The sequence below is a fragment of the Mastacembelus armatus genome, chromosome 18 (assembly GCF_900324485.2).
Source record: "Mastacembelus armatus chromosome 18, fMasArm1.2, whole genome shotgun sequence".
NCBI classification, from domain to species: Eukaryota; Metazoa; Chordata; class Actinopteri; order Synbranchiformes; family Mastacembelidae; genus Mastacembelus; species Mastacembelus armatus.
Window position 1 is genome coordinate 6797679 of NC_046650.1, and position 23449 is coordinate 6821127.

At 40.3% G+C, this 23449-nt stretch overlaps 3 protein-coding genes across 8 annotated transcripts in view; 2 read left to right on the top strand and 1 right to left on the bottom strand.

The window, feature by feature from the left end:
• The first annotated feature begins 174 nt into the window (after positions 1-174).
• Positions 175-3821, top strand: LOC113135698 (uncharacterized oxidoreductase YtbE). Of its 3 annotated transcripts, none has more exons than XM_026315918.2 (6): positions 175-231; positions 1155-1451; positions 2040-2185; positions 2335-2474; positions 2602-2760; positions 2869-3821. In XM_026315918.2, exons 2-6 carry the CDS (start codon positions 1210-1212, stop codon positions 3046-3048), a joined length of 867 nt encoding a protein of 288 aa, XP_026171703.1. In that variant the 5' UTR covers positions 175-231; positions 1155-1209; the 3' UTR covers positions 3049-3821. The 3 variants fall into 3 exon arrangements, with proteins under 3 accessions (XP_026171703.1, XP_026171710.1, XP_026171717.1); XM_026315925.2 differs by lacking the exon at positions 175-231 and adding an exon at positions 249-564; XM_026315932.2 differs by lacking the exon at positions 175-231 and adding an exon at positions 684-701.
• Positions 3822-5123: 1302 nt separating this feature from the next.
• badb (BCL2 associated agonist of cell death b) lies at positions 5124-8502 on the bottom strand. The gene is made up of 4 exons (XM_026315941.2): positions 8333-8502; positions 7563-7715; positions 6478-6665; positions 5124-6233 (listed from the first exon to the last, which is right to left on the bottom strand). The coding sequence occupies exons 2-4, from the start codon at positions 7705-7707 to the stop codon at positions 6099-6101; spliced, it is 468 nt and encodes a 155-aa protein (XP_026171726.1). The 5' UTR covers positions 7708-7715; positions 8333-8502; the 3' UTR covers positions 5124-6098.
• The window catches only part of slc8a4b (solute carrier family 8 member 4b), an 88797-nt gene continuing 71927 nt past the window's right edge, over positions 6580-23449 (top strand). For 3 of the 4 annotated variants that reach the window (XR_003296204.1, XM_026315886.1, XM_026315906.1), the window contains exon 1: positions 19261-19408. The gene's annotated coding sequence lies outside the window, so the exon portion shown is untranslated. Of the gene's footprint in view, positions 6685-19260; positions 19409-23449 lie in introns of those variants that run through there. The other variant, XM_026315896.1, reaches the window with a different exon arrangement.

Sequence of the window (23449 nt, forward strand, 5' to 3'; positions counted from 1 at the left end):
TAAAACCTTGTCTGTCAATCAAACGCTTGACTCGCCTCGAGATTGGCTAGACACACCAAGTTCCCGCCTTCCGGTCTCTTGGGCTTGTCTGATTAGTTGGACCTTAATCCAATCAGCGGCACCGGAGCGGGTATCACTATGGTGACGGCGAAAACCACCCCCAGAGTCACATGACGATCAGCTGACCAGGGATAGTAGAAACCGGTAGTAGTAGGGTAATCTTTGAATAAGGTAGCGTAAGGTGGTTTGGTGTGTGTTTGGTTGTTTTTTTTATTAAACTGATGACTAGCTTTCACTAGTGGTGGATAAACCGATGCTTTCTGACGTACTCAATTCATATAATGTAACCGTGTTGGAAATGGTTCACTGACCCGCAGCATTAGGCGCAGTTAAAAGGCGGCACCTGTCATATTAATGCATTAAGGAAAAAGGCGTAAGCAGGCACGTGGTTACCAGTCGATGAAACCATATGCAAAAGCTCTCCTCCACTAAAACACCCCGCGATGTTTTGAGGGATTGTGGCCGTTTATAAACTTCGACAACCTCGACCAGTGCTCAAAAACCGTACGTGTCCTACACGCGCAGTAACGTAACGAAGCTTCGTCAGGGTCACGTGATTTGTATTTGTTTTTATTTTTTTAAGTTTGTTGTGACACGAGGCATCGAGATGTCCAGCTGAAAGTCTCTGCTCTTAAACATCGGTACAGTGTTCAGAGGCTATTGCACCATTGTTTTCACACACTGACTTATTTTAACTGACTGTAGCACATTTGAGCTTAGTGGAGGCTGTAATGTCCAGTTTGTGTGTGAGACGGGCAAGGATTAAAACTGTATAGGCGTTTTGGGTGATGTAGTTTGCGGTGCTGTTGAACTACATTACAGTATACAGATAAACTTTGACATTTTGTCTCAGTAACGTGTTGCACTTTGTTATAGGAACATTGTGATGCACTGTTTTTTTTTTAAAAAAAGAGGCTTATTGTGCCAGTGTTTGTGCTCATGACTATGCTGTGATGTTCTAAAACTGCATTATTGTAAGAGTGTGTGCTTTATTGTGCTATTATTATTATCTAGTGCAATACATTTGTGTGAATCTTCATTACTTAATAAACCCTGTTAAACATTTCACACTTAACTCTCTTTCTCTTTAACAGAGTTGGATGGAATAAGTAGTCCAAACAGGGTGCAGAGAAAATCATTTCAGACAAGATGTCCTCCTCCACCACTTCTGTTGTCCTAAATACGGGGGTTCCTATGCCCCTTCTCGGATTGGGGACCTACAAGCTATGCGGTTCTGAGGATGTGTACTGGGCTGTGGATGCTGCCCTGGCTGCTGGTTACCGGGCCTTTGACAGCGCAGCTGTCTACCGGAATGAAGCTGACTTGGGGCGAGCCCTGAAGGAGCTCCTGCCCAAATATGGCTTGATAAGAGAGGATGTATTCATAATCAGGTGATGTATATAAGATTATATGTCCCCAAAAAAAGCAGAGCAGGTCACTAAATACATTGCAATAATATCCTTTCCAGCATTTCTTTTTAACATGCAGGTCATCTTGAATGCAGCTGGGAAATAAACGTGATGATTCACTTTATTTTCTGGAGTATAAGTCACACTTTTTTACTCCTCTGGTTTGTAGTGTGATTTGTATGGGAAGGGACTTCTATGTGTCTATTTACAGTCATTCTGTTGAGTAGTCACTAGTGTTAGATGGCACTCTTGACTCAGTTGAAGATAATATTGTACTCCTGAAAGTAAAAAGGCGTTCACGCTAAACTCTACCTCTTAGTGTAGCACAAGTGCAAATGCTTCCCAAAAGAGAAAACTATACTGCAGACTTCAAAGTGCAGGTAATAAAGTCTGTTTTTGCTAAAAGTGACTATTATTCCAGTGTGACTTATAGTCCAAAAAATATGGTAATATCAGCATTACACAGACAGTGTTGCTATCAGTGCTGATTGCTCTTGCAGTGTCTATGTGCATAGTGCACTATGCAAATCTTTCCTTTAACTGTCTTCCTCTCTCACCTACTCCATACAGTAAGTTGGGCCCTAAGGATCAGGGTGATAGCGCCATGGGAGGAGCCCTCCACAGTCTGTCTCAGCTGGACTTGGGTTACATAGACCTTTATCTAATCCACTGGCCTGGCACACAGGGTCTGGTGGTAACTGACCAACACAACCCAGGTAAAGTGCATATAAGTCAAGTTTCTTCTTTATATACAACTGTATATGTATGGCCTGCTTTCTAAGGCATTTCAAATAACTCTTTGCCTTGGGCAGGTGCATCACTTGTTTGTAACAGTGATCAGGTCCTAATTAATATGTAATTCCAGGTAACCGAGCTAAGAGTTGGGCCACACTGGAGGAGCTGCATGCCCAGGGGAAGCTGAAGGCCATTGGAGTGTCTAACTACACACCGGCACACCTGAAGGAACTGATACAAAGCTGCAAAGTCCCTCCAGCAGTGCTCCAGGTATAATGTCAGACAGTGAATTGAGGATATATGCAATTTTACATCAATGCAATAAATAAAAGAAAAAGTTCTCTGTGCATGCAATTTGAAAGAATAGTACAGAGGATGTGTATGGCTTCTTTTTCAGGTAGAGTTTCACCCACGGCTGCGTCAGACAGAGCTGAGGAGGATTTGTGAGGAGTATGGGGTGTGTTTCCAAGCCTACTCCTCTTTAGGAACTGGGGAGCTGGTCACTGACCCCATAGTTATGGAAGTGGCAAAGAACTGTGAATGTACACCTGCACAGGTAACCACACACAAAAGGATCTGGGTGAATGTACAGCTTTATGTTCTCAGTGTTGAGTGAATAACATGTTTAGCACAAATACTTTGCTCTTTTGTCCCCACCCTCCAGGTCCTGTTGCGCTGGGCAGTGCAGCAGGGTGTCCCAGTGCTCCCTAAGTCGTCAAATCCAGGCAGAATAAAGGACAATGCCAGGATTTTTGACTTCACACTTACTGACAGAGACATGGAGAGACTGTCAGCTCTGGACTGCGGACACAAGTATTGCTGGGATCCATCAGCAGTGGCTTGATAGGCTGCTAATTGTCTTCCATGGTACATTCTTACTGACGCTGTTCTTTACTTCTGACCATATGTAATGTAGCTGTGGCAAACTGCTGGGAGATGACACACGCTCCTCAGTTAATGAGATTTCCAACAGTTCTCACTGGTCATTAAGCTGCCCTGTTTATTGTAACCTGATTGTCATTATACACTCTGTACCATTTGTTGCCTAATGACCAATGTTTTTTGTTTCCGGACATATTTAATCAGCCATCACTTAAAGACAATTTCCTTATTTTTATGCACTAACATGAAAAAAGTAGGTCTTGAGAGAGGTTTTTCAAATTGTCCTATGTACTGGATTATTTTAGGTAGGATTCCAATTAAATAATATTCTCTGTTTGCTTTAAATAGATAAAGGAAGCTGGATTTAGATAATCAGCATTTCTGTCACCTGACTATCCAAATAGTTTTTTCAGTCTTCTACGTGATGATGAATCACACAAGAGACTTGCTTTAAAACCATTCTTTAAATTATTTAATCAGGACAGCATATACCAGATGTCACACAGCTGTAGAGAAAATACATTTACAAAAGTCATTAGAAAGAAAAAGGAATCTAACAAAAAAGTTAAATATTATTAGAATTCTGCTTTGTCCACACACATCTCCAGATTCAAGTAATACCAAGGATGGTTGCAAAACCCCAGGTGGCCAGGCATGTTTTTCCTTTCAGGTGTATTTAGTGTCACAAAGGTATAAAAGGCAAAACCATGAATGCTCATGGGACTATTACTAAAATGGTGTTTCAAGCCTGAATTTTCATTTTTCTCAGTTGTGACAGTAAACACACTTTCACGCCACTGTGCTTTTTTCCTATTTTTCTTGCGTGTACAGTAATATGTGACAGCGAGCTGTAAAGCTTAAGGCGGAAATTGGGTAAACGGACCAGGCTGGCTATGCGGTGTCATACAGGTTACAGCATGTTCAAGGCAGTTCATAATAATATACTTAAAATTCATCTGAACTTTATTTTAACGAGCAAACAAAGCATTTCTATCTGGCCCCAAGCTCACAACACCATGTATGGGCAGATTTACTCAGACTGACGTGTTGAAACGTAAAACAGTATGTTACAGCTGCACAGTTACTTAAGCATTTATCCCTGACTTCCCTGTTAATATCTGTGAGCTGTCCACCAGAAGCTAATTCATATTAAAGCGTTATCAGTATAATTCGGCCAGTTTTAACACAGTGATGTATTATGTTGCCAAACAGTGGTAGGACTGGATCAATCTCAGAAAAAGATGATGCCATTTCGATTGTCTTGAATTCTGTTATCAAAATGAAAGCCCTAACACGGTAAGGTAAAAAAAAATCTTTAAAAAAGCTGGAGAAAAGTTTAAGGGAAAAGATAATGCAAATGCCGTCCATCAGCCTGTACACCCGAGCCCTTCACAACTCAACCCTACAAGTCGAGAGGAAGAGAATAAAACACGAGTAGAACCTATCACCATTTTCAAAAATCACACATTGATTTAAAAAAAGTCACAAATAGCCTATTTATATATAGATACCAAGCAGCATAGAAATGCTGATCTTAGATTATAATGATTAATATCAATAATCACAACTTTGATAAATGCAAATCTAGTGCTCGATCAGTACTCCCAGACCTAAGGCTTGATACATTAACATCCCATTTTATTTCATCTTCAGTGCAGATGAAAGCAAAAAACTCACATTTACACAAATGCATATTTAAACCCTTTTTTTTCTGAACAAGCTCTTTAAGTAGTTTGAAAAACTCAAGTTTAATGCCTCTTACACTTGTGTTTAAATGTGACTAAATCTGCTGGTTACTGAATAATAGGGACCAAGACAATAGTGCACTGGCTCCTTGTAATCCATCCCCACCTTCATCTTTAAATATGCACATCACATGTATCAGATCCATGGATTGTTCACTGCCTATTGCTAGGTTAGCCAGCATGGTAACCTTGTACAATAAGAACTCGTAAAATAAAATTCTGACCACATTGCTTACAACCCTTACCCCTGCCATTTAATAAAATATTAACAAAATATTTACACATAAAATTATTTTTTTGTTCATCCAAGGCTTTAAAATGAGACTCATATTGGTTTGTGCTTTTTATGTATCTTTAATGTAATTTTCTTCAGATATAATCTAACCCTGAAGCTTTACAAAAGATATTTCTGTATCATCAGAGATTGTCTTTGTAAAAGATTGTTCCATTTTTAATCATTTTGAGCTATAAAGCAGTTGACACTTGAGTACATTGGTTTTAATGGATCTGTATTGTAGGTAGTAGAACAGGAAGCTGGAAAAAGGCCTAAGTTTGAACACTTAAAAAATCCTTCCTTTATGTATTCTCTCCCTCTGATGCCTGAACTATTTTTTTGGCACAAAATTACAGTGATCTTTGTGAGGTGGTGTCTGTTTAGCAGAAACATATGCAGCAAAACAAGCCTTAGTAACACACTGACATCAGTAGCTTCCTCAAGAAAAAGAGGAAGGAAAGAAGGAAGGAAATTCTAACGGTGTTTAAGGTGGCCTGAAACAGTCAGGTGTGTGGATTTCAGCACATTTGTCTCTCCATCTACAGTATATTGCATAGTGTTGATGTGAGAGACAACTGAAATGGTAGGCAACTCAACTGAGTGTTCACCTCTCAAATCCCCTTATTATGATGTTCTTTGTTCTTAGGTCTGCTCTTCCTTCTGATCCTTCTGTCCATTTTTTTTTTTTTTTTAAAGGGGTTCAGACAGCTGTCCCCACACTTGTCACTTTTTACCATTTCACAGTGGGTTGCCCTACAATGTTGTTTACATCACACAATACAAATACAAAACTGTATATAAATGTAGTCATCGATGAAGTCTAAAAATGTCAGTGATCTTGGACCTCAGTGCTATTGATAACACCAACCATTCTTCTGGAGCAGGTCTTCTTCTCGTCGCAGCTGTTCTCATGTCTCCACTGCTGTCTACTCATTCACGCAGATTTCTCAGTCCTTGTGGCGTCACATCTTTGGTCCTGTCCTCTCTCAGGGCCTACTCTGTGCGGGGTGTGTGGTTTTCATGGAGGTTGTTTTCTCCATCTGTCTCCTGGTAACTAAAGAGGTAGCTCCACCAGGTTTTAGAGTGGTGCATCTTTTGGGCCTTGCCAGCATTCCTCACTCTCATTTCCTGCAAGAGAAAAAAATTATAAAAAATTCTCATTCCCCAATTGGATTAGGTCATTTTTTAAGGAAATGTCATAGTCTTATCCAAGCAGAAAATTATCTTTTACCCAGAGCACATCCATTATCACAACCTCTTTTCAAACAAACTGCCTGTCGCTCTCTTGCTGTATCTAATCATAAAGACATTCATTTGCCTTTTTTATAAAAGTCCTTTTAAATCCTTCTATCATTTGACCCCTCATTCTCACCCCTTTATCCAGGAGGCTGTCAAACTCATCGCTCATCCTTCGGAGCTGCTGGCCATATTTCTTGGCTGCCCACAGAGCAGGGGGAGCTGACTTGGACCTTCCCCTAAATGGAGCTCCGTCTGTGGGCGTACCAGCCTCCTCATCCACCCTGGACTGGGACTCCGAACTCAGCCTGATTCGATTGGAGGCTACATGGGAGACAGAAAGGTGAGAAGGTTGTTTTTTTTTTTTTTTACTGCTTCATAGGGGCAACACTTGCTCAACATAAGGCACCAGGAAATACAGCAGGATTAGAGGAATTTAAATCACTAGTTATTACTCGAACAATATGTTCAGAAACATCAAACCATGTGGATGAAATAAAAATAAAATCCTTCTTTACTGCTTTGAACAGAGCCATTTTGCAAAACTGGTTAGCATACATTTCATATAGCTACCCAACTAATTTTAATACCCATAAGGACGACCAGATTGTAAATTTCTGCAAAGTAGAGCAGACAAAGCCAAGAAATGGCAGTAAAAACAGACATGTTAGAGAAATAATGAATTTGGATTGATGCACTGACATAAAATATTGTTTCCCCTCTGTTGTGGGATAGACTGGGTAGTCACACTGCAGCAGCTGTTGGGGGGGAAAAAGTGAAACTAGGATGAAATTCATGCTAATGTCATAAACAACTACTAAATGCTGACACAGCATTTGACATAAAATACTTAAGGATCTGGAATAGCAATGTTGGACATTGAATACACTGGTGACAACTGAACAGAAATGCAACAAACTAGGTTTTCTTTCTCTGACTGTATATGTGTATTTGTCCACCTCTTATGTTCCTATGAACAGGCAGAAAAGTTAAAGTAGTCCAAAACTACAAGCAAGGAGAATGTTTTAGTCCCATTTGGAGCAGTTTGTGGTTAAGGATGCTCAGACGTACTTTGGCAGGTTTAGCGACTCAATCTGTAACCGTGCTGTGGCATCTTTACTTACATTAGTACCAAATGTTTAGTGCAGCTGCCACTAGCGTTAAGCTGGTCACTTTTTCTTTTGTAGTCCCAAGTTCCCATAATCCTTTGTGGTTTCTTACCTGTTGTTCTGAGCTCAGGTAAGGCAAGGGCGTGGCGCTGAGAAACCTGTTGCTCTTGCCTTGCTGACGACTTCTTCTGTTTTCCTCCCTCTACCTCCTCTGATGAGTCTGATTCGCTTTCTGAAATACTGAATTTTGCAGCCATGGTGACATCTGGAGAGTTAGGAAAAATGTTAGAAACAGTGGCACAGCAAAACAGAAAATGCCCATACATACGTGTGCATATTGAATAAATGCTATAGAGATTCAAGGTTACTAAAACCACAGCTGGTTAGTGTGTATGTGGCCTGCACGTCTGAGAGAACTACAACATAAGGCATAGAAATGTTGACCAAATCAACAGTATACACTGTTAGAAAAACACTGGGGACATGGCAGTTGTGCATTAGCTAATTATTCATGAATCGTGAAACGGCATCATCCATCGTATCGCCGATGCTGCCCGTATCTAACACACCCTCCAGGCTGTGTTTAGTCTGCTGCCCCTCGTATTTCCAGTCCAAAGGTATCCATAGTGTAACGTTACCTCCCGAGACAAGCGGTTATTCTGACAACGCAGAGGCCTGTCTGATATTATTAACGGGCTCTTGTTACGCTGTGAAACAAAACAAACAAAACTCCGTCGTCTTGTTTCAACACACTGACCCGCTTGTTTTGTTGTTGTTGACTGAAGAGGACAAAAGAAACTTCCCACAGGGCGGAAGCTGGTGCGGGGCTACATTAGCGTAACCATATGTAAAAAAAAACAACAAAAAAACATAGTTCCTTACCCGAAAGCTTTATAGTGTGAAGCCGAAAAGTGCGACCGTGTGTTTATTCGGCCTCATCTGTTTGCGCAGCTGTTGTTGTTGTTGTTATCGGCGTCTTATCTTTTTACGGTACAATACAGTTTAGCGCCCCGCTCACCCAATAGCCGCGCGTCACTGCACCGCCGCTGCGCGCTGACGTCACTGTTGCGAGCTAGGACAGGGCTGTGGTTTTGTTTTCCCTCATCGGGTTACCGTAATGTGCAGTGTGGTGGCGCAACCACATTTAATAGAGCCAGAGGACAGTGTAATTTCAGTGGTGGAAGAGACATTCAGATATGTTTGTACTACAGAATGGTTTATTTAGGAGGTGCCTTTTTAATTAGCGTCACCATTTTTATATATTTTATTACCTGAATATTGTTACTAGTGTGTGCACAGCTTTTTAATGGCGTAGCTGGTCAAGATGAAGCTAATTTAAAAATTAAGGTACTTTATTTTCCAACATTGCATTAGTTCTTTTTTTTCTGATCATCTGTTTTTATTGTGAAATCCAATACAATGTTACTAGTAGTACCAGTAACTGTTAAATACATGTAGGGAATAAAAAAAATAAATAAAATATGTGCCTCTTTTCTACTAGTGGAGTAGATGTAAAATATAACTTACAATAGGAATACCAATAAATACCAATACAATTTCACATTTTTATGAATACTTAAGGAGAATGAGTTTTATATATATATCACTTAAGAACTCTTTTTTCTGTATGCAGTTTGCCACAAGCATAAAAATAAGGCCTCATGAATCATTAGGAGATACACAGAAAGGACAGGGCTTGTGTTGCACAAGTTATGTGAGATTTTCCTTTGGCAGGTGTTGAGCCTGATAAGGAGCAGTTGGACCACAAGGCAGTAGCCACACCAATGTAAACACACTAATTATACTGTCTTTTCCGGAACATGATTCAATAGACTTCCAGTAAGGTAGTTTTAAATGGATTTGATCTCTGTAGTAAAATGTGTTAAACATCAAAAAGGCAGCACACCAACAGTAAAATAAATGTCTTCTCTTTTTTTCTTTTTTTTCTTTTTGGTTGTCAGAGAAAGTGGGCAGAAAATCATACCATGCATTTGGTTGTTAAACCTTTCATGAGCAGCAGGTGGGGAAACAGGACTACAAACTGAGCTGCTGCGAGTTTTGCTGAGTTGTGCTTGTCTTTGCTCACACTGCTTCATCTGCTTTCAGAAGTCATGTGGTTTCTTATGACAAGAGGAAAGAACCCTAAGGTTTTGGTTTGGTTGTAATCAAAACTGCTAACTCTAATAACCTGTTTTGCAACATCCATTCATCCATCATCTATACCCACTTATTCCTAACCAGGGTCCCAGGGATCTGCTGGAGCCTATCCCAGCTCTCTTTGGGTGAAAGGCAGGGGTCCACCCTGGACAGGTCACCAGTCCATCACAGGGCCACATAGAGACAAACAACCTCACACACTCACACTCACTCCTATGGGCAATTTAGAGTCACCAATCAACCTGACATACATGTTTTTGGACTGTGGGAGGAAACCAGAGTACCTGGAGAAAACCCACACAAGCACAGGGGGAACATGCAAACTCCACACAGAAAGGTCCCTGATGGGTTTCAGACCAGGAACCTTCTTGCTGTGAGGCAACAGTGCTAACCACTGTTTTGCAACACGTTCATATTAGATGATGCAACGCTCAGATATCCAAAGAAATTACATTGTTAAAGCTACATCAAAGAAAAAGTTTCTCATTTCCTGGAAATCTGATACTGCAGAAATATGTTTTTGACAGAGTACTGCTTGTGTGACAAACATGATTTGTGTTCCTTATTGCAATATGAAGTGTATATGAGGGTATGTTTTATACAGAATGTTTTTCCACTGCACTTTCAGGAAGCAGGAGAGTCAACCGGTTATTGTCGACTATTAATATCTCTATTCCGCTCACACTCCTCTGTCATTACTGCCTCTCCTCTCTTTTTCAGTGAGAGACTATTGTGAGATTAAAAACAAAATTAGTCCATGTTGCAAGTGAGTCAGTGACTCTTCAGTAGAAGAGGCAATGTTTGGGAAGTGAATTGTGATGTATTTGAGGTGATGTGATGCAGCTCCTTCTAATTCAGTCCATCCACATAGAACAAATGTGAGTTTGTAAGCTTAGATAAACATGTAAAGTCTTCACAGCCAGCTATTTGGAGACTGGTGTATGGATGGAAGACTGAGTCTTGCTTTTTTCAAAAACTATTTTTAGAGGGATTATAGAAATAATACATGGGAGTTCTCTTTGGTTGGATTTGGATGCCATTTGAGAACCAGGCAGTTATTATCCATTGTAATCTGTGCTGTGTGTACGTGTGTGTGTTTGGAGTCAGAGGCAAGCCATGTGTGCACCAACTTTATAGCATTCAACATCCATAAAACTAATCATCTGAGTCCGAGTGAGAGACTGATACCACAGTTTCCAGTATGAAGTAAGATAGTTTTTTCACACACATACACTGACGGAGCGTGTGTGTGTTTGTGTATATGTCTGCTGGATTTGAGTGTAATCTGAAGGAGCTATACAATTAGCATCCATTTATATCTCCTTGTACCAGCCTCACCCTGCCTCCCTGCCCCTCATCTGGTGGTTATTTTCAGAAACGGAGGCATATGCACTCCCACACTCTCTCCAAACCACTACTCAAGTGTGTGTGTGTGTGTGTGTGTGTGTCTTGTAACTGTTTGAGAGCAAATGCAGTAGCATTTCCAAGTGGCTCCTGAAATGTCCCTTCCATTTCATTGCCAGGACACCGCCTGTCTGCCACTGCTGCTGCTCCACTCACTATTCTTTGCAATATTTTCCCCTCTCTGCAGACCTCAGGTTCAGTCAGCTCAGTGTGGGAGCTGAGGAACATGCACTGCAGGTTTGAGTTATTTGAAGTTGGAGAGCTTAGAAAGAAAGAAAGACACATGATTTAGAAAAAAAGAGGATGGCTTGTTTTTCCTGTTCTGAAGCACATCTGAAATGTGGACTGTGTCTTCCAGATATGGTGTCAGGGAGAGACAGAACAACAAACTGTAAAAGCAGCAGATGAGGGGTCAAACGTGAAGGTAGATCAAGAGATGAGGGAAGTGTGGTGACAGTGCAGAGTGAGAATTTAGGTAACAGAAGACTGAAAAAGATGACCATGAATGTAAGACCTTTGGCTGAGTGGTACAGAGTCCAAGAAAAAAGAAAGGCAGAGGTGCAAGAGACAGGAACACGGACAGAGCAAAGATGACCTACAGTGAGGACACTGTGCATTCACCTTGAACACTTTCATCATTGCTTTCAGTACATGTTCATTATATACGGGTCCCTCTATAACTAAGCCAGTCTGTGATCACAAGGCGGACATATGGCAGCTTTCTAATTCAGTCCACTCCACCCTTGTGTAGCCTGCCCAGCTCTTCTCAAACCAAACTTTGGGACAAAAAATGTGTTGTTGGCTTGTTCTACAGCAGCTAAAAATATAAAATGTCCAGCTCGACATCTAACGCTCAGCAATAAAGAAGCATTATTCTCATAATGTTGAACTAGTCCTTTAGAGCATGGACCAAATGTATTGTTATATAGTTAAAAACAGACAAAATAACCTTTTCTGTAAGACGCTATTGTATTTCAAATGTGTTTCACTGTGAGTCTGGTTTGGCCAAAGGTTAGAAATTATAATTAACCTCTGTCTTGACTTGGACTCACACACTCACGCCCATCCATGCCTGTTTTCTATTTTCTCAACTTACATACCACACACACACTGTCGTCCTACCGTCTTTTCACCCTGTAACACCATCAATTATGGTTAGGCTGTTTAAATGTGGTTGGAGTGTGTGGAGATGTGTGTGTGTTTCTGTCCAGTGAGCTACTGTAGATGAAGGCAAATTTGTCTGAAACCTGTGTAGACCATATGAGAACTTTAAATGCATAGTTGTACATGCCTGTCATTATGTTGTCTAATGATAGTTAATGAATAGTTTTATCAAAAAGGGCAGACTGGTTCTGCCCTGATATGGATGTGATGTCCTCTTTTGTAAACCCTTTAATTTAGTGCACCCTGAGCTATAGATGTGCACATTTTCAGGTTTTTAGATATTCACAGTTTGCTTGAACTAGATAAAAGATCATTAAGTAGGCACTTTTTTTCTCTCTTTTTTTTTTGACGTTTTTGATCAAATTAAGTCAAATCTTTTATTTGACCAAGTGTTTTGTTGAAAATTGAAAACCTATAGCCAATTTCTCTGCACACAAATACCTTATGCATTACCTGCCATCAGTAATTAATACATTGATTCAGCAAAGTACAAGCCATTTAAATTACAACCTGCTTATCACGGTCATTGACATTTTGTATAACAGTTATTAGGTCAGGTGCCATTTTCAGTGGCTGCTCCTTGTTTCTGCTCTCTCTTCCATCTTTCTCCAAGAGTGGGTAATCCATCCTCCTTAAAGATTTTATTTGTTTTGTTTTGACAGTGACAGGAGACAGGAAATTGGATGGAGAAACACAGAACAATACAAAACAAGCTCAAATGAAAGTACATGGCATCTGCATTAGTGGATTCGTTGTCCTCTTTGCCTTAATCCCCTCCCTCATCTTTCTCATTTCACCTAATCGTAAAATCTCAACAGTTTCCATTTATTCTTTCACCGTCTCTCTTTTTCCATTTCTCTACCCTCTGCGCCTCCTTTACTTTCTGTCCATCTGTGCCTCTCTCTTTCTACTCTCCTCCTCCTCAATCTGTCATCCTCTCTTCCCTTTACCCTCTATACTCTTTCTCTCTATCTCCCTTTTTCTCAAGATCTGCTCCCCTTGTGTATCTGAGTTGCTAACTGAACTAGTTCATGTAGAGCTTTGCTGATGCCGTCAATGCTCCTGTTTAATTGATGTTGCTTGATAGAAACAAGCTGCTTGTCGGACTCAGTCAGGTGGTCACAAAATCTTAAGAGCTTAGCCGGGAACAAGAACATAACCAACAAGATTTTGGAAAATCGTTTTGGAGTGAATATGGATTTCAGACAAGATGGTGTAATTCATTAGTGGTTCCATTTTCACACCGTGTACAACTTTCTCTTCATTCTGATTGCACTTTCAGCAAAGTTAGAAAAGTGCCGTAAAATAGGGGAGCAGCACAATTACATTAAACAACTCCTGAATGTTAATGAGAACTTGTACTGACTACAGGCTCTAGCAAGTACCAGTCAGCAGAACAGAAATAGGATAAGTAATAGTTACATTAGCATAACAATGCATACAAATAATAAAAGACTGTGATAGATGGCCATCATTACAAGGACAGTAATTGTATTATGTCATTCAGCTATATCCTTGTGGCTCTATCTATCTATCTATCTATCTATCTATCTAGCTATCTCTAAAGCACTAAATATGAATGTTACCATCAGATGTGTACATACAAATGCAGGACCTCTGTGTGTGTGTGTGTGTGTGTGTGTGAGATATGAATCATGGTGAAAAGTCAGTATTGCTTAAGGGGAGAAGAAACAGAAGAGACAGAAGTGATGAATTGCACTTTGGAACCACTTTCCTTGCAACACCCCAGGTTATATCATGTGGCATGAATGTGTGTATTCATGGGAGCACAGGCACATGCTTATCTATATGTGTGAAGCCATACACACGTGTGCATGTTTGATTTAATATTTGTGTATGTTTCATCTGTTGGTGTGGATAGAGGTAGCAGCTACTGTATTTAGGTTGTGGTGTGTGTACATTCAAAGTTAGAAGTTGAGTGTGTTCTGCAGAAGTGTAATGTAAATACACGCTGACTGGGTTAAATCTGAGTTCATTTTTTGATATGTGTTGCGAAAAAGTACATGCATATTGCAAAACTGTAGAATGTTTTGATAGCTACACTGCGAACTGTAAAGTGGAACTTACTGCTATGACTTGTTCACTCGTAGAAACTTCTCTATTTTTGGTTTTTGGCTAAGATTACGCAACAAACTGTAGTTTGTAGTACAGAAGAAGACCAGACATGGTCAAGGAATAAATATTTCCTTCGTGGCAGTGGTGAAGATTTGTCATAATTAGTTGGTGATTACATGAAAACATTTCCCATTTTGGAGCTGACATTTGGTTCCTGATATCACCTTTGGTATTGCAGACCTCATCTGGCCTAGAGAATGCATTTTTATTTTCATGAATTACACCGGAGCCAGTTTGCATCTCATCTGAATTTTTTGTGTGTGGTGATGTGTGTCTGTGTGGGTTCATATGTGTAATGTTCGAGGACCATTTGGATTGAATGTACGTACCTGCTCAAAGTGTGTGTGTTTGTGTTCATGTCAGTGAATGGACACAACCTTGGAAGATACAGTATATTCAGAACCACATGACAGATGCTGAGTGTGTGGGTGAATGTACAAGCAGGGCAATACTGTATTGGCCTGTATATTCCAGCAGGGCTCAGGTAGAAACAGTGTAGTGCGGCTATGACACTGATCGTTTCGTCTTCAAATGATCAAGGCTCATTTACTTGCAATCCTCCTCATCATCATTTGGTTCTGTTTCACAGCTCCCTTATGAACCATACTCAGCGTGACTTCCAATTGCTTTGATGGCCTGACACACTGAGTCTAAGGCAGCTCATGAATAATCAGGGGCCAACAATGGTTTATAAGGCTGGAGATAAAGCAGAATGGCTTGATTAGTGGACGACTGTGTAATCATGTCCAATATTTGAGCCACATTTCCAAGTACATGAGAGGATTCTGAAATGGGATTTAGGGAATTTAAACTTCATTAGCCTTTATTCAACAGCATCCTAATATAATGAAACGGGTGTATGCTGTAACATAACATCTACTTTCTTGAAATAGTTAGATGAAAAGGTTGATATCTCCTGTCGAGCTGTTTTTGTGTTGGGTTAAATGGCTCTTGCATTGCACTGTTTTGGACATTTTTACTGATACTTGTTCTTCCCTGGGTGACATATGACATTGCTTATTGTGAAGATGTCCACATCCCGTTTATGTTGTGTTAGCTCCAGTAAGCACATATTTCAACTCCTATCAACCAAAGTTCTGCACTACTTGTGCCTAAATAATAAAAATGTATTATTTTTAAGGATTGCAGACCAGTGGCTGTTCCTTTATTTGTCATGCACTAATGAGTGTATTATATTTAAATTTGCTGATGCCATTGCAATGGTTGGGGTATCAGATGAATCAGAAATAAGGTGTCCGGTTTTTGAATTAGTACAAGATTGCTCAACATCAAAGAGATCATCATAGATTTTGATTTAGGTAAGGTAAGGATGGAAAATTGGCCTTGGGAAACTGCAGACCAGTCATAAGGCTCCTTAGGTTTTTCTGTTTTATTTATTTATGTATTTATTTTTGCTGGAGCTCTTGAAATATGAAAGCTTGCTAACTTTGTGTTAGCAAACTTTGTGTTACCAAGTAGCCCGACCATTGCTGAAATAAATGCACTAGAGAAAATAAACAAGCATCAAAAATAAATGGCCACCCTCTCCTATCACTCACTTTAATTTATAATATTTGGCTAAAAGCAAACTAATGAACAGTGAATAAGAATTGTGTTTTTAATTGCTGTGTGTTGGGGTGGTGCTCTGTTAGGTATACAATGTTTTTAATATCATCAGTGTAGTAAAGCTTGAAAACCTTGGTGTCAGCGTGGTCAGAGCACCAATGGAAAGCTTTACTTTCCTACTTTCATCATTTTATTTTTACCCCTGTGGCTTTGACAGTACATTATTCCACACTTCAGGCTTCACTACATTTTCTTAGACTTTTTAATATTAATATTTAATATGTAAGTTATATCTCACAAATAAGCAACTGAGCAATCGATAACACACAAGCATATTTATGTAAATTTAGAGGGGGAAAAAAAAAATTAATTTTTCACACAAAAATAACCTGAACCTGGGGTCAAGGGCTATTGAGTATGTGTAGCGCACTCCACCATTAGGCTGTGATCGTACAAAAGGCTGTTTTTACTCACTGCTGAAATGCAAAGCTGGGCTGTGAGCATCAGCTGTAGCAGAGCTTAAAGGGCAAAAGGGGGGGTTACATTGTTCACATTCAGTGCATTTCAAATTACAGCTAGTTTGCTAGCCTGGAGTAACAAAGAGGGTAATGTTGTAGAAATATTAGGATGAAAAATGATCCCTACAAAGTTTGTGCTTCTTGAAATGGAGTGTGTGGGCTCCTATAGAGTATGTGGGGTTTTTGTGGAATCAGACTATTTTACATGTTTGTTTGTTTTTTTTTTTTTTTTTGAAACCATAGTGAAAAATAAGGCTTATTCCTTTTACATTAAACAGAGGTGTAACCAAGTCTCAAGTTAAAGAATAAATACCGTTTCATTAAAAACAGCCATTTTCTTCACAGAAGAATTGGGTTCGGCTTTCAAAGACGTCTATATGCACAGGGGTATGGTCATCGTTTTCAGATATAGTCCGCTCCACTTATCCTGCCATTGCCATAGAAACGGCAGAAATGTAGCTTTCTCTGAAGATATAGCGGATAGTTTGGCAATATAGCAGTGAAGCAGGCAGACACACAAACTCTGAGGGTTAATAGGCACGAGCTGTGTAATTCTTTGATGCTGTGCTGAGTGAAGGGGAAAAAACAAGAGACAGAGGAGTAAGGAACATCATGTGGCAGAGTTACAGAAATCTTGTTTTAAATAAGTATTTTGTAACATGATCTTTGTGATGCAGAGATTCTAATAATTTCAGTAGTAATATATATATATATATATATATATATATATATATATATATATATATATTTTTTTTTTTTTTTTATCTGCCATAGAGCATGGAGAGGTGCACTGAACCCTATATGTTGACAAAACTGCATTGGAATTGAAATGAACAAGCCTATTGCCATTCCCTCTGGTCAGTGAAAAGGCATTCTGGGAAGGCAAGGGGGAAAAAAAAATCACTAATTGAATTTGACATGGTAGTTTGTAGAGAAGTGTATTCAATTGAAATGAAACAGAGGGTCTGGTGTCCTGTTCAACAATATCTGCATGTTAAGGAATAAATCTGCTCATATTGATTTTCATGAGGTCATTGTTTCTACTAACATCCAAAGGCAAAACCTGGTCTTGTTTATTACTGTTGTGTTATACAGCTCCAAAAACTACTGTATATAACAGGAGTGGGTTATGATACCATGAATGGGTGCTGAAGTGTGTATTTTGAGTCTTGCCAATCTTATTCTTTATATAACAAAAATGAATATTTCCTTATTTGAAACACAACCCACCATGGTATTCAGTAGTAAAGTGCGTGAATATACCATGTGCTGCTGTTCATTTATAGACTGTCATCAGCAGTTAGAAGAGAAATCTGTGTGTGGGCGTCCGTATGTTTGAGCACGTGCTTGTGTGTGTCATTCTTTCAAGCATGTTTTGCACTGTTGTGTATATGTGTGTGTGTGTGTGTTTGTCCTGTTATGAATTCACAGTTGGGCATTTAGCTGGAATAGATTTGGATGTGGATTTTAGTGTGAAGCTGTGTTCTCTCAGCGTACACAAGAACTGGGCGTCAGTTGTTAAATTTTAATGTGTGTATGTGTGTGAGAGACATGTCCTCTCAGGGTATGAATTAACTTTCGGTGTAAGGGCCGTGCTTCACGCGAAGACGGAAAATGTAAAAAGACTCCTTTCCTCTGTCTCATTACTTACACCGACCTTAGCGCCTCTCCCGCTCCTTTTCCCATCCTCGCAGCAGCACCCAGCTCTTCCTTCTCCCTTTCTTCTTTCTTCTCCCTTGTCTCTGTCCTTACCCATCTCCCCCTGCTCTTTCATTCCCCTCCTTAATTCATCTCACCCCCTCATCTGAGCCTGTTCGTCTTTGCCTCGTCCTCTGTACAGAGGTGAGACAAGGCGGAACAGCACTTAATAGATCTGCAAATAAATTTGCCCTCAGACAGAATATCAGGTGAAACACTGTAATAACTAAACTAATATGTACCATTTGTGTCTATGCCAGTATTTTATATTTTCACTGCTTCATTCTCATCTTTTCCTGGTCAAGGATTTGAAGCTTTGTGTAGACTCTAACAACTGGTTTTCGTGCAATTTTTCACAATAACATTCAAATAATATCAACTGTAAAGAGCTGAATTGATTAGTTGAATGACTGGATCTGCATCTTTTTAATAAATATTTTTTTCCTACGTTTTCATGCCTTTACTATGCAGCTGTGGTGTGGAAATGAAAGGGCTGAAAGATGAGGAACAAAAATTCCTTGGCCAGACACAAACAAGGAAGTTGAGGTTGATGATTGGTGCCTTAACTTATAAGTTGGTGGTCATTTTGATTGTGTTTTAAAATCAGAAATCCCAGACAAGGTTGGTTCCAGCTTCTCAAATGTGGGAATCTTCTGCTTTACTCTGTTTTATATCATTTTAAAAGTAACATATTTGTGTTTTGAACTCACCATTGGACAAAATGAGTAATTTAAAGTTATCTAAAGCCACAAACTTTCCCCCTCAGTCCATTTTTCATCATCAGCTCAGCTATTTTCCTGCTACTTCAGTTCCTCCTCTCCTCTTCTTCCTCCACTGATCTGTGCTTATCAGTGCAGGGGTGATACCACTGCCTACATGCTTCACATTCACCCCCCAAAAAAACGCACACACACAGGCACAAACACACAGTAATAGCCACTGTCTAGCTCTGTGCTCATCCATCCACTCCTGCTCTCACATCAGCTCAATCTCCCTCAGCCACATCTTTTTTCTTTTTCACTCTCTCTCTCTCTCTCTCTCTCTCTCTCTCTCTCTCTCTCTCTCTCTCTCTCTCTCTCTCTCTCTCTCTCTCTCTCTCTCTCTCTCTCTCGGGAGGGCGCATCAGCCACCGGGTGAAGTGCGCCTGCTCCAAAGCCTCCGCCGCTTCAGAGGAGTAGATGCGTTTATTATCAGCTGAATGAGAGAGAAACGGAGGGAAGGATGAACACACACAGCGATGAATGAATGAATGAACGGATCCAGACCTGGGCTCCATCCAGAGTAGGCTACCTAACCTGTGGGAGACAACAGCAACGTGTGTATTACCTAATATTATCACTATGAATTTATAGGCTGTGGATTGATTATATTTGTTTAGTTGCTCTTACTGGTCATATTTGAGCCGTGTGCGAGGCAGGAGACGGTGTGTGGTAAGAAGTATGCTGAAAGGTAAAGCCTGAGGGGCAATAATAATCACTTTGGCAGTTCGGTTAATTGCCGCGGGTGGGGTATTGTGCACAGATCGGTGCGCAGAAAAGGAGCACCAAACGTGCCAGGGCGAGTTCAGGTGGAGGGAGAAACAGAAACTGATCGTGTACCTCACAGAGAGATAGCAGCGGGATCTACCGGACAAACACCCATGGTTGGAGGTGGCTGTCAGGTGTGTGCGGAATCGCAGAGCCTCGTCCTGTCCGGGAGACGCCTTCAGTAGGCGACCGCTCCAATTAAGCATTTATCCAGCGCACAGGCTGCCCTGCTGGGAAATAGAGTACGTGCGTAAACCGTGGGTCTTGACCGGCGCCGTCTGAACAGACCGAGACTGTTCCTCCAGCAGGGGGATAGGGGAGAGTGGAAAACGCGCAGGCTTTGAAGTCGGTGGCCGACGAGGGAGGATGAGATTAGGGTTAGGGACTGAGAACACACCCGGGCATAGAGGGACTGCGCACCAGGGTCATGGTGCGCGGGAGGAGTAAAACCGTGCGCGGATGGTGAAGTTCTGCAGGAAATGACAGAGGAATAATGTTGTTGATGAATTAAAATGCACGGTAGTTGTTGTTGAGTAGGTCTAAATGTTCAGTGTTTTTCAATAACTGGTCATGGTGGTGATGAAGAGGAGGAAGAATATTTAGATGATGGAGGTAGTTTTATTAATGCCACCATGATGATGATGATGATGATGATGGTGGTGGTAATAGTTCTGGTGATGAAGATGATTCTAGTAGAGGCCCTAAGAACAATGAAGATAAGGGCGTGCTTGATATTGATGACATGGTGAAAGTTTGGCGTTTTCTGATTGTAGCTGAGCTACTGGCATGACGATGATGATGATGGCAGTTTATGATAGCAGAGCTAATGGCAGCATGATGATGACGATGAGGACTTTTTCTACAACAATTAATAATTAACCTAAAGATATGTCGCCCCTCTCAATAATTCAAGAATCCAAGCTGTCTAAGAAAATGTAGGCCATAACTGAGTTTTCATATCTCACACCAAGTCTTTGTAACAAGCAGCTTTGACCAAGTCAGGCTGGTTGCTACTGTTTGTGGGTATTTACTGACAGTAGGAGCCAGTGTGGGCCCTGTCTGGTGCTTGAGTTAACACCTACAGTCATGCAAAGGGTCAGAAATTCAATTCAGTATTTCCTGGCTGCAGCACTGAAGGATTTAAATCATTTAAAGGGTAATAAAACGGCACTTTCTAGAGTTAGGTTGTTGGAAAGTGATGTTGTTTTAAAAGCCATAACACTGAAAAAATCTTTTGAGACAACATGAATCTTTGTTGATTCTGTTTGCAAAAAGACTCTAGCTTCAGAGAAAGGAATGACAACCCACTCATTTTGTGCACAGTATATTTTTGCCCTCAACCAACTCGGACACTAACAGTATGTTTTGTGGTTCCCTGACATCCATGTTGATTTAGTTGTGCTTTGACTGGAAATGACTGCAGGTCCAAAGAAATCCACTGTTTGCAAGTTAAAACACGTGTATTTATTCATTATTTTGAGATGCATCTAATCCTAGAAATGTTAATATTGACATTGATTTTGGTCAGGCTGTACATTCATGGTTCGTGTGTGTGTGTGTGTGTGTGTGTGTGTGTGTGTGTGTGTGTGTGTGTGTGTGTGTGTGTGTGTGTGCGCGCACATAATGTTGCCTCCGTACCTGCAAAGTCTGTGTATTTTGGCTGGTGCCAAAAATATCCATGTCTGTGTCTTCCCTTCCTTTCCCTTGACTGCATCCTCAACTAATCCGTTAATGGTTTAAACAACACACACACGTCCCTGCTGGAGAAGGTGGTAACCCACATCTTGGCCTCTATTCTTGTCCATGTTAATCTGGTTACAAGTATCTTTGGCCACAGTCTCTGGCGACTTGCGTTGTTACCACTCACTGATCCTGGGGATTCTACTGCTGTCTGCATAGCGTGATTGTCCGATGGCAGGGAGGGACAGGAAAATCCCTGTGGTCATAATCCTCTTCTCTCCTGTGTGTGTTACGTGTGTTTGTGTGTTTGTGTTTGTGTTTGTGTGTGTGTGTGTGTGTGTGTGTGTGTGTTATATGCTTTTAGTGGTGTCATTAGGGGGTGTTAGTCCTGGAGATAGATGCCTCATGTTGTGAATGGTGAGGAACGAAGCAAGATAATGTTGTGAATCATCAGAAAGTAGAAAAGTAGAGAAAAATATTGGCATGTAATAAAAAAAGGAACAAAAAAATGCCACCATGAAATAACACATTTTTGAAATTTCCTATTAATGGGTTGTTTTCATAATTCATAAATGCTTGCATAAAAGATTACTTTGTGTTTTACATAGCTTATTAGTGCTCTTATTTATGTCACAGTTGCTTTCTTATTCACTTAGTAGTAGTCCCCATCACACTGGGGCTCCATGTGCCTAATGTGTGCAGCAGAAAATGCAGCCTGTTTTCCCAAGCATTTTCCCCATAGGGCTCATTAAACTCTCAGCCCTCATCCCCAGCTTTCTAACTGACTCACCGGCAACATTTAAATTTAGTATCTCTTCTGCTGGGAAGGTAGCTTGATTTCAATTTTTTAAAAAGGTCCCAGTCCATCTTCTTCATCACTTTAGATTGCCATTTGATCAGGATGATTTGATCAGGCATTTTAATCTTATTGCAACGTAACTATGAGCCCCCTCTGGAGTCTTAAAGCTGTGACCTTCTGCCTACAGGTTGATTAATTAAGTCACTATACCAATAGAATGCGAGGACAGTGATAAATCATTTTGTTGATCTCCTCTCTGGCTGTGACACAAAGTCATTGTCTATTCTGTTTTATTTCACGCAGTGTCTGTCTCAACACACTGCCTGTTCTGGCACCCCTACCAGACTAAAGGAGAATCTGCTATGAGTGAGTGGCCAAATGTCAGTGCTTTTCACTATCAAACTGTAGTCTATCAAACCCAAAACTGTCAGTGCCATTACAGGCTTTGGTTAAATCCAGCCACACGATTAGAAAATACAGCATAACCAAACTAAAATGTGTTTAAAACAATGTGAGTAAGGCCTAAATCAAGTTTAGATCGAAGTGATGCTCCTTCATTAAGTATCAAAGGAAACTCTATACTTTGCTTAAAAAAAATAAAATCAATAATCACTTATACAGAGGGATAGAACAATATAGGTGCCAGGTATATTCTGAGTTAAACACCCTCTGAGACCATAAAACCATTAAAGATGAGTAGTGGCAACCTAATATCACCCTGATTTACCTTATAGGGTTGACAAGGTTGGATGGGTCACTCACATCATTCATTCAGCTCAGTTTCCAATTGCTCCCTAAGTGTCACTTCAGGGATTCATTCGATGCCTGTATTGCCAAATAGTGTGATTTCCAAGCTTGGCAGCAGTTTCTGTTGGACCGTCACTGGCATACCTCACTTTCAGAGGGGGAAGTGGCTTATGATGACTTCTTTAATAGCTTGTAGCACTGAATGCAGCAGTTTGCTTAGTCCTCATATTGACTAAACTGGGACCTCAATCAGACACACAGAATTGGGATCTTGCAGAATTACTGCTCTCAGTGGTAGTTTACCACCGAGAGGAGGCGAATTCATTCTTTAAACTACCTTTATCACGTGCCAGGTGTAGACCCCAAGTGTCTTCTGAAATATATTTAAACATATTTAACAGAGTGAAGTTATGTCTTTTATAAAATACAGCAATAAAGACCGCTTGTTACTAATACTACCTTGGATTGTGACGATCATAAAGGTCCTGAATACATATTTATATGTTTAGGAGAGTTAAAGGAGAAATACAGCTTAATATTTTTATTGCAGTGATTTTTACACCTGACATTACTGAGTTAGTTTTATGTCATGGTGTATTATACT

Coding starts and splice junctions, on each gene's coding strand:
- LOC113135698 (XM_026315918.2), top strand. CDS start 1,210: ATGTCCTCCTCCACCACTTCTGTTGTCCTAAATACGGGGGTTCCTATG. Junction 1,452..2,039: donor GAGGATGTATTCATAATCAG/GTGATGTATATA, acceptor TACTCCATACAG/TAAGTTGGGCCCTAAGGATC. Junction 2,475..2,601: donor TCCCTCCAGCAGTGCTCCAG/GTATAATGTCAG, acceptor CTTCTTTTTCAG/GTAGAGTTTCACCCACGGCT.
- badb (XM_026315941.2), bottom strand. CDS start 7,707: ATGGCTGCAAAATTCAGTATTTCAGAAAGCGAATCAGACTCATCAGAG. Junction 6,666..7,562: donor ACCTGAGCTCAGAACAACAG/GTAAGAAACCAC, acceptor TCTCCCATGTAG/CCTCCAATCGAATCAGGCTG. Junction 6,234..6,477: donor ACAGCCTCCTGGATAAAGGG/GTGAGAATGAGG, acceptor TTTCTCTTGCAG/GAAATGAGAGTGAGGAATGC.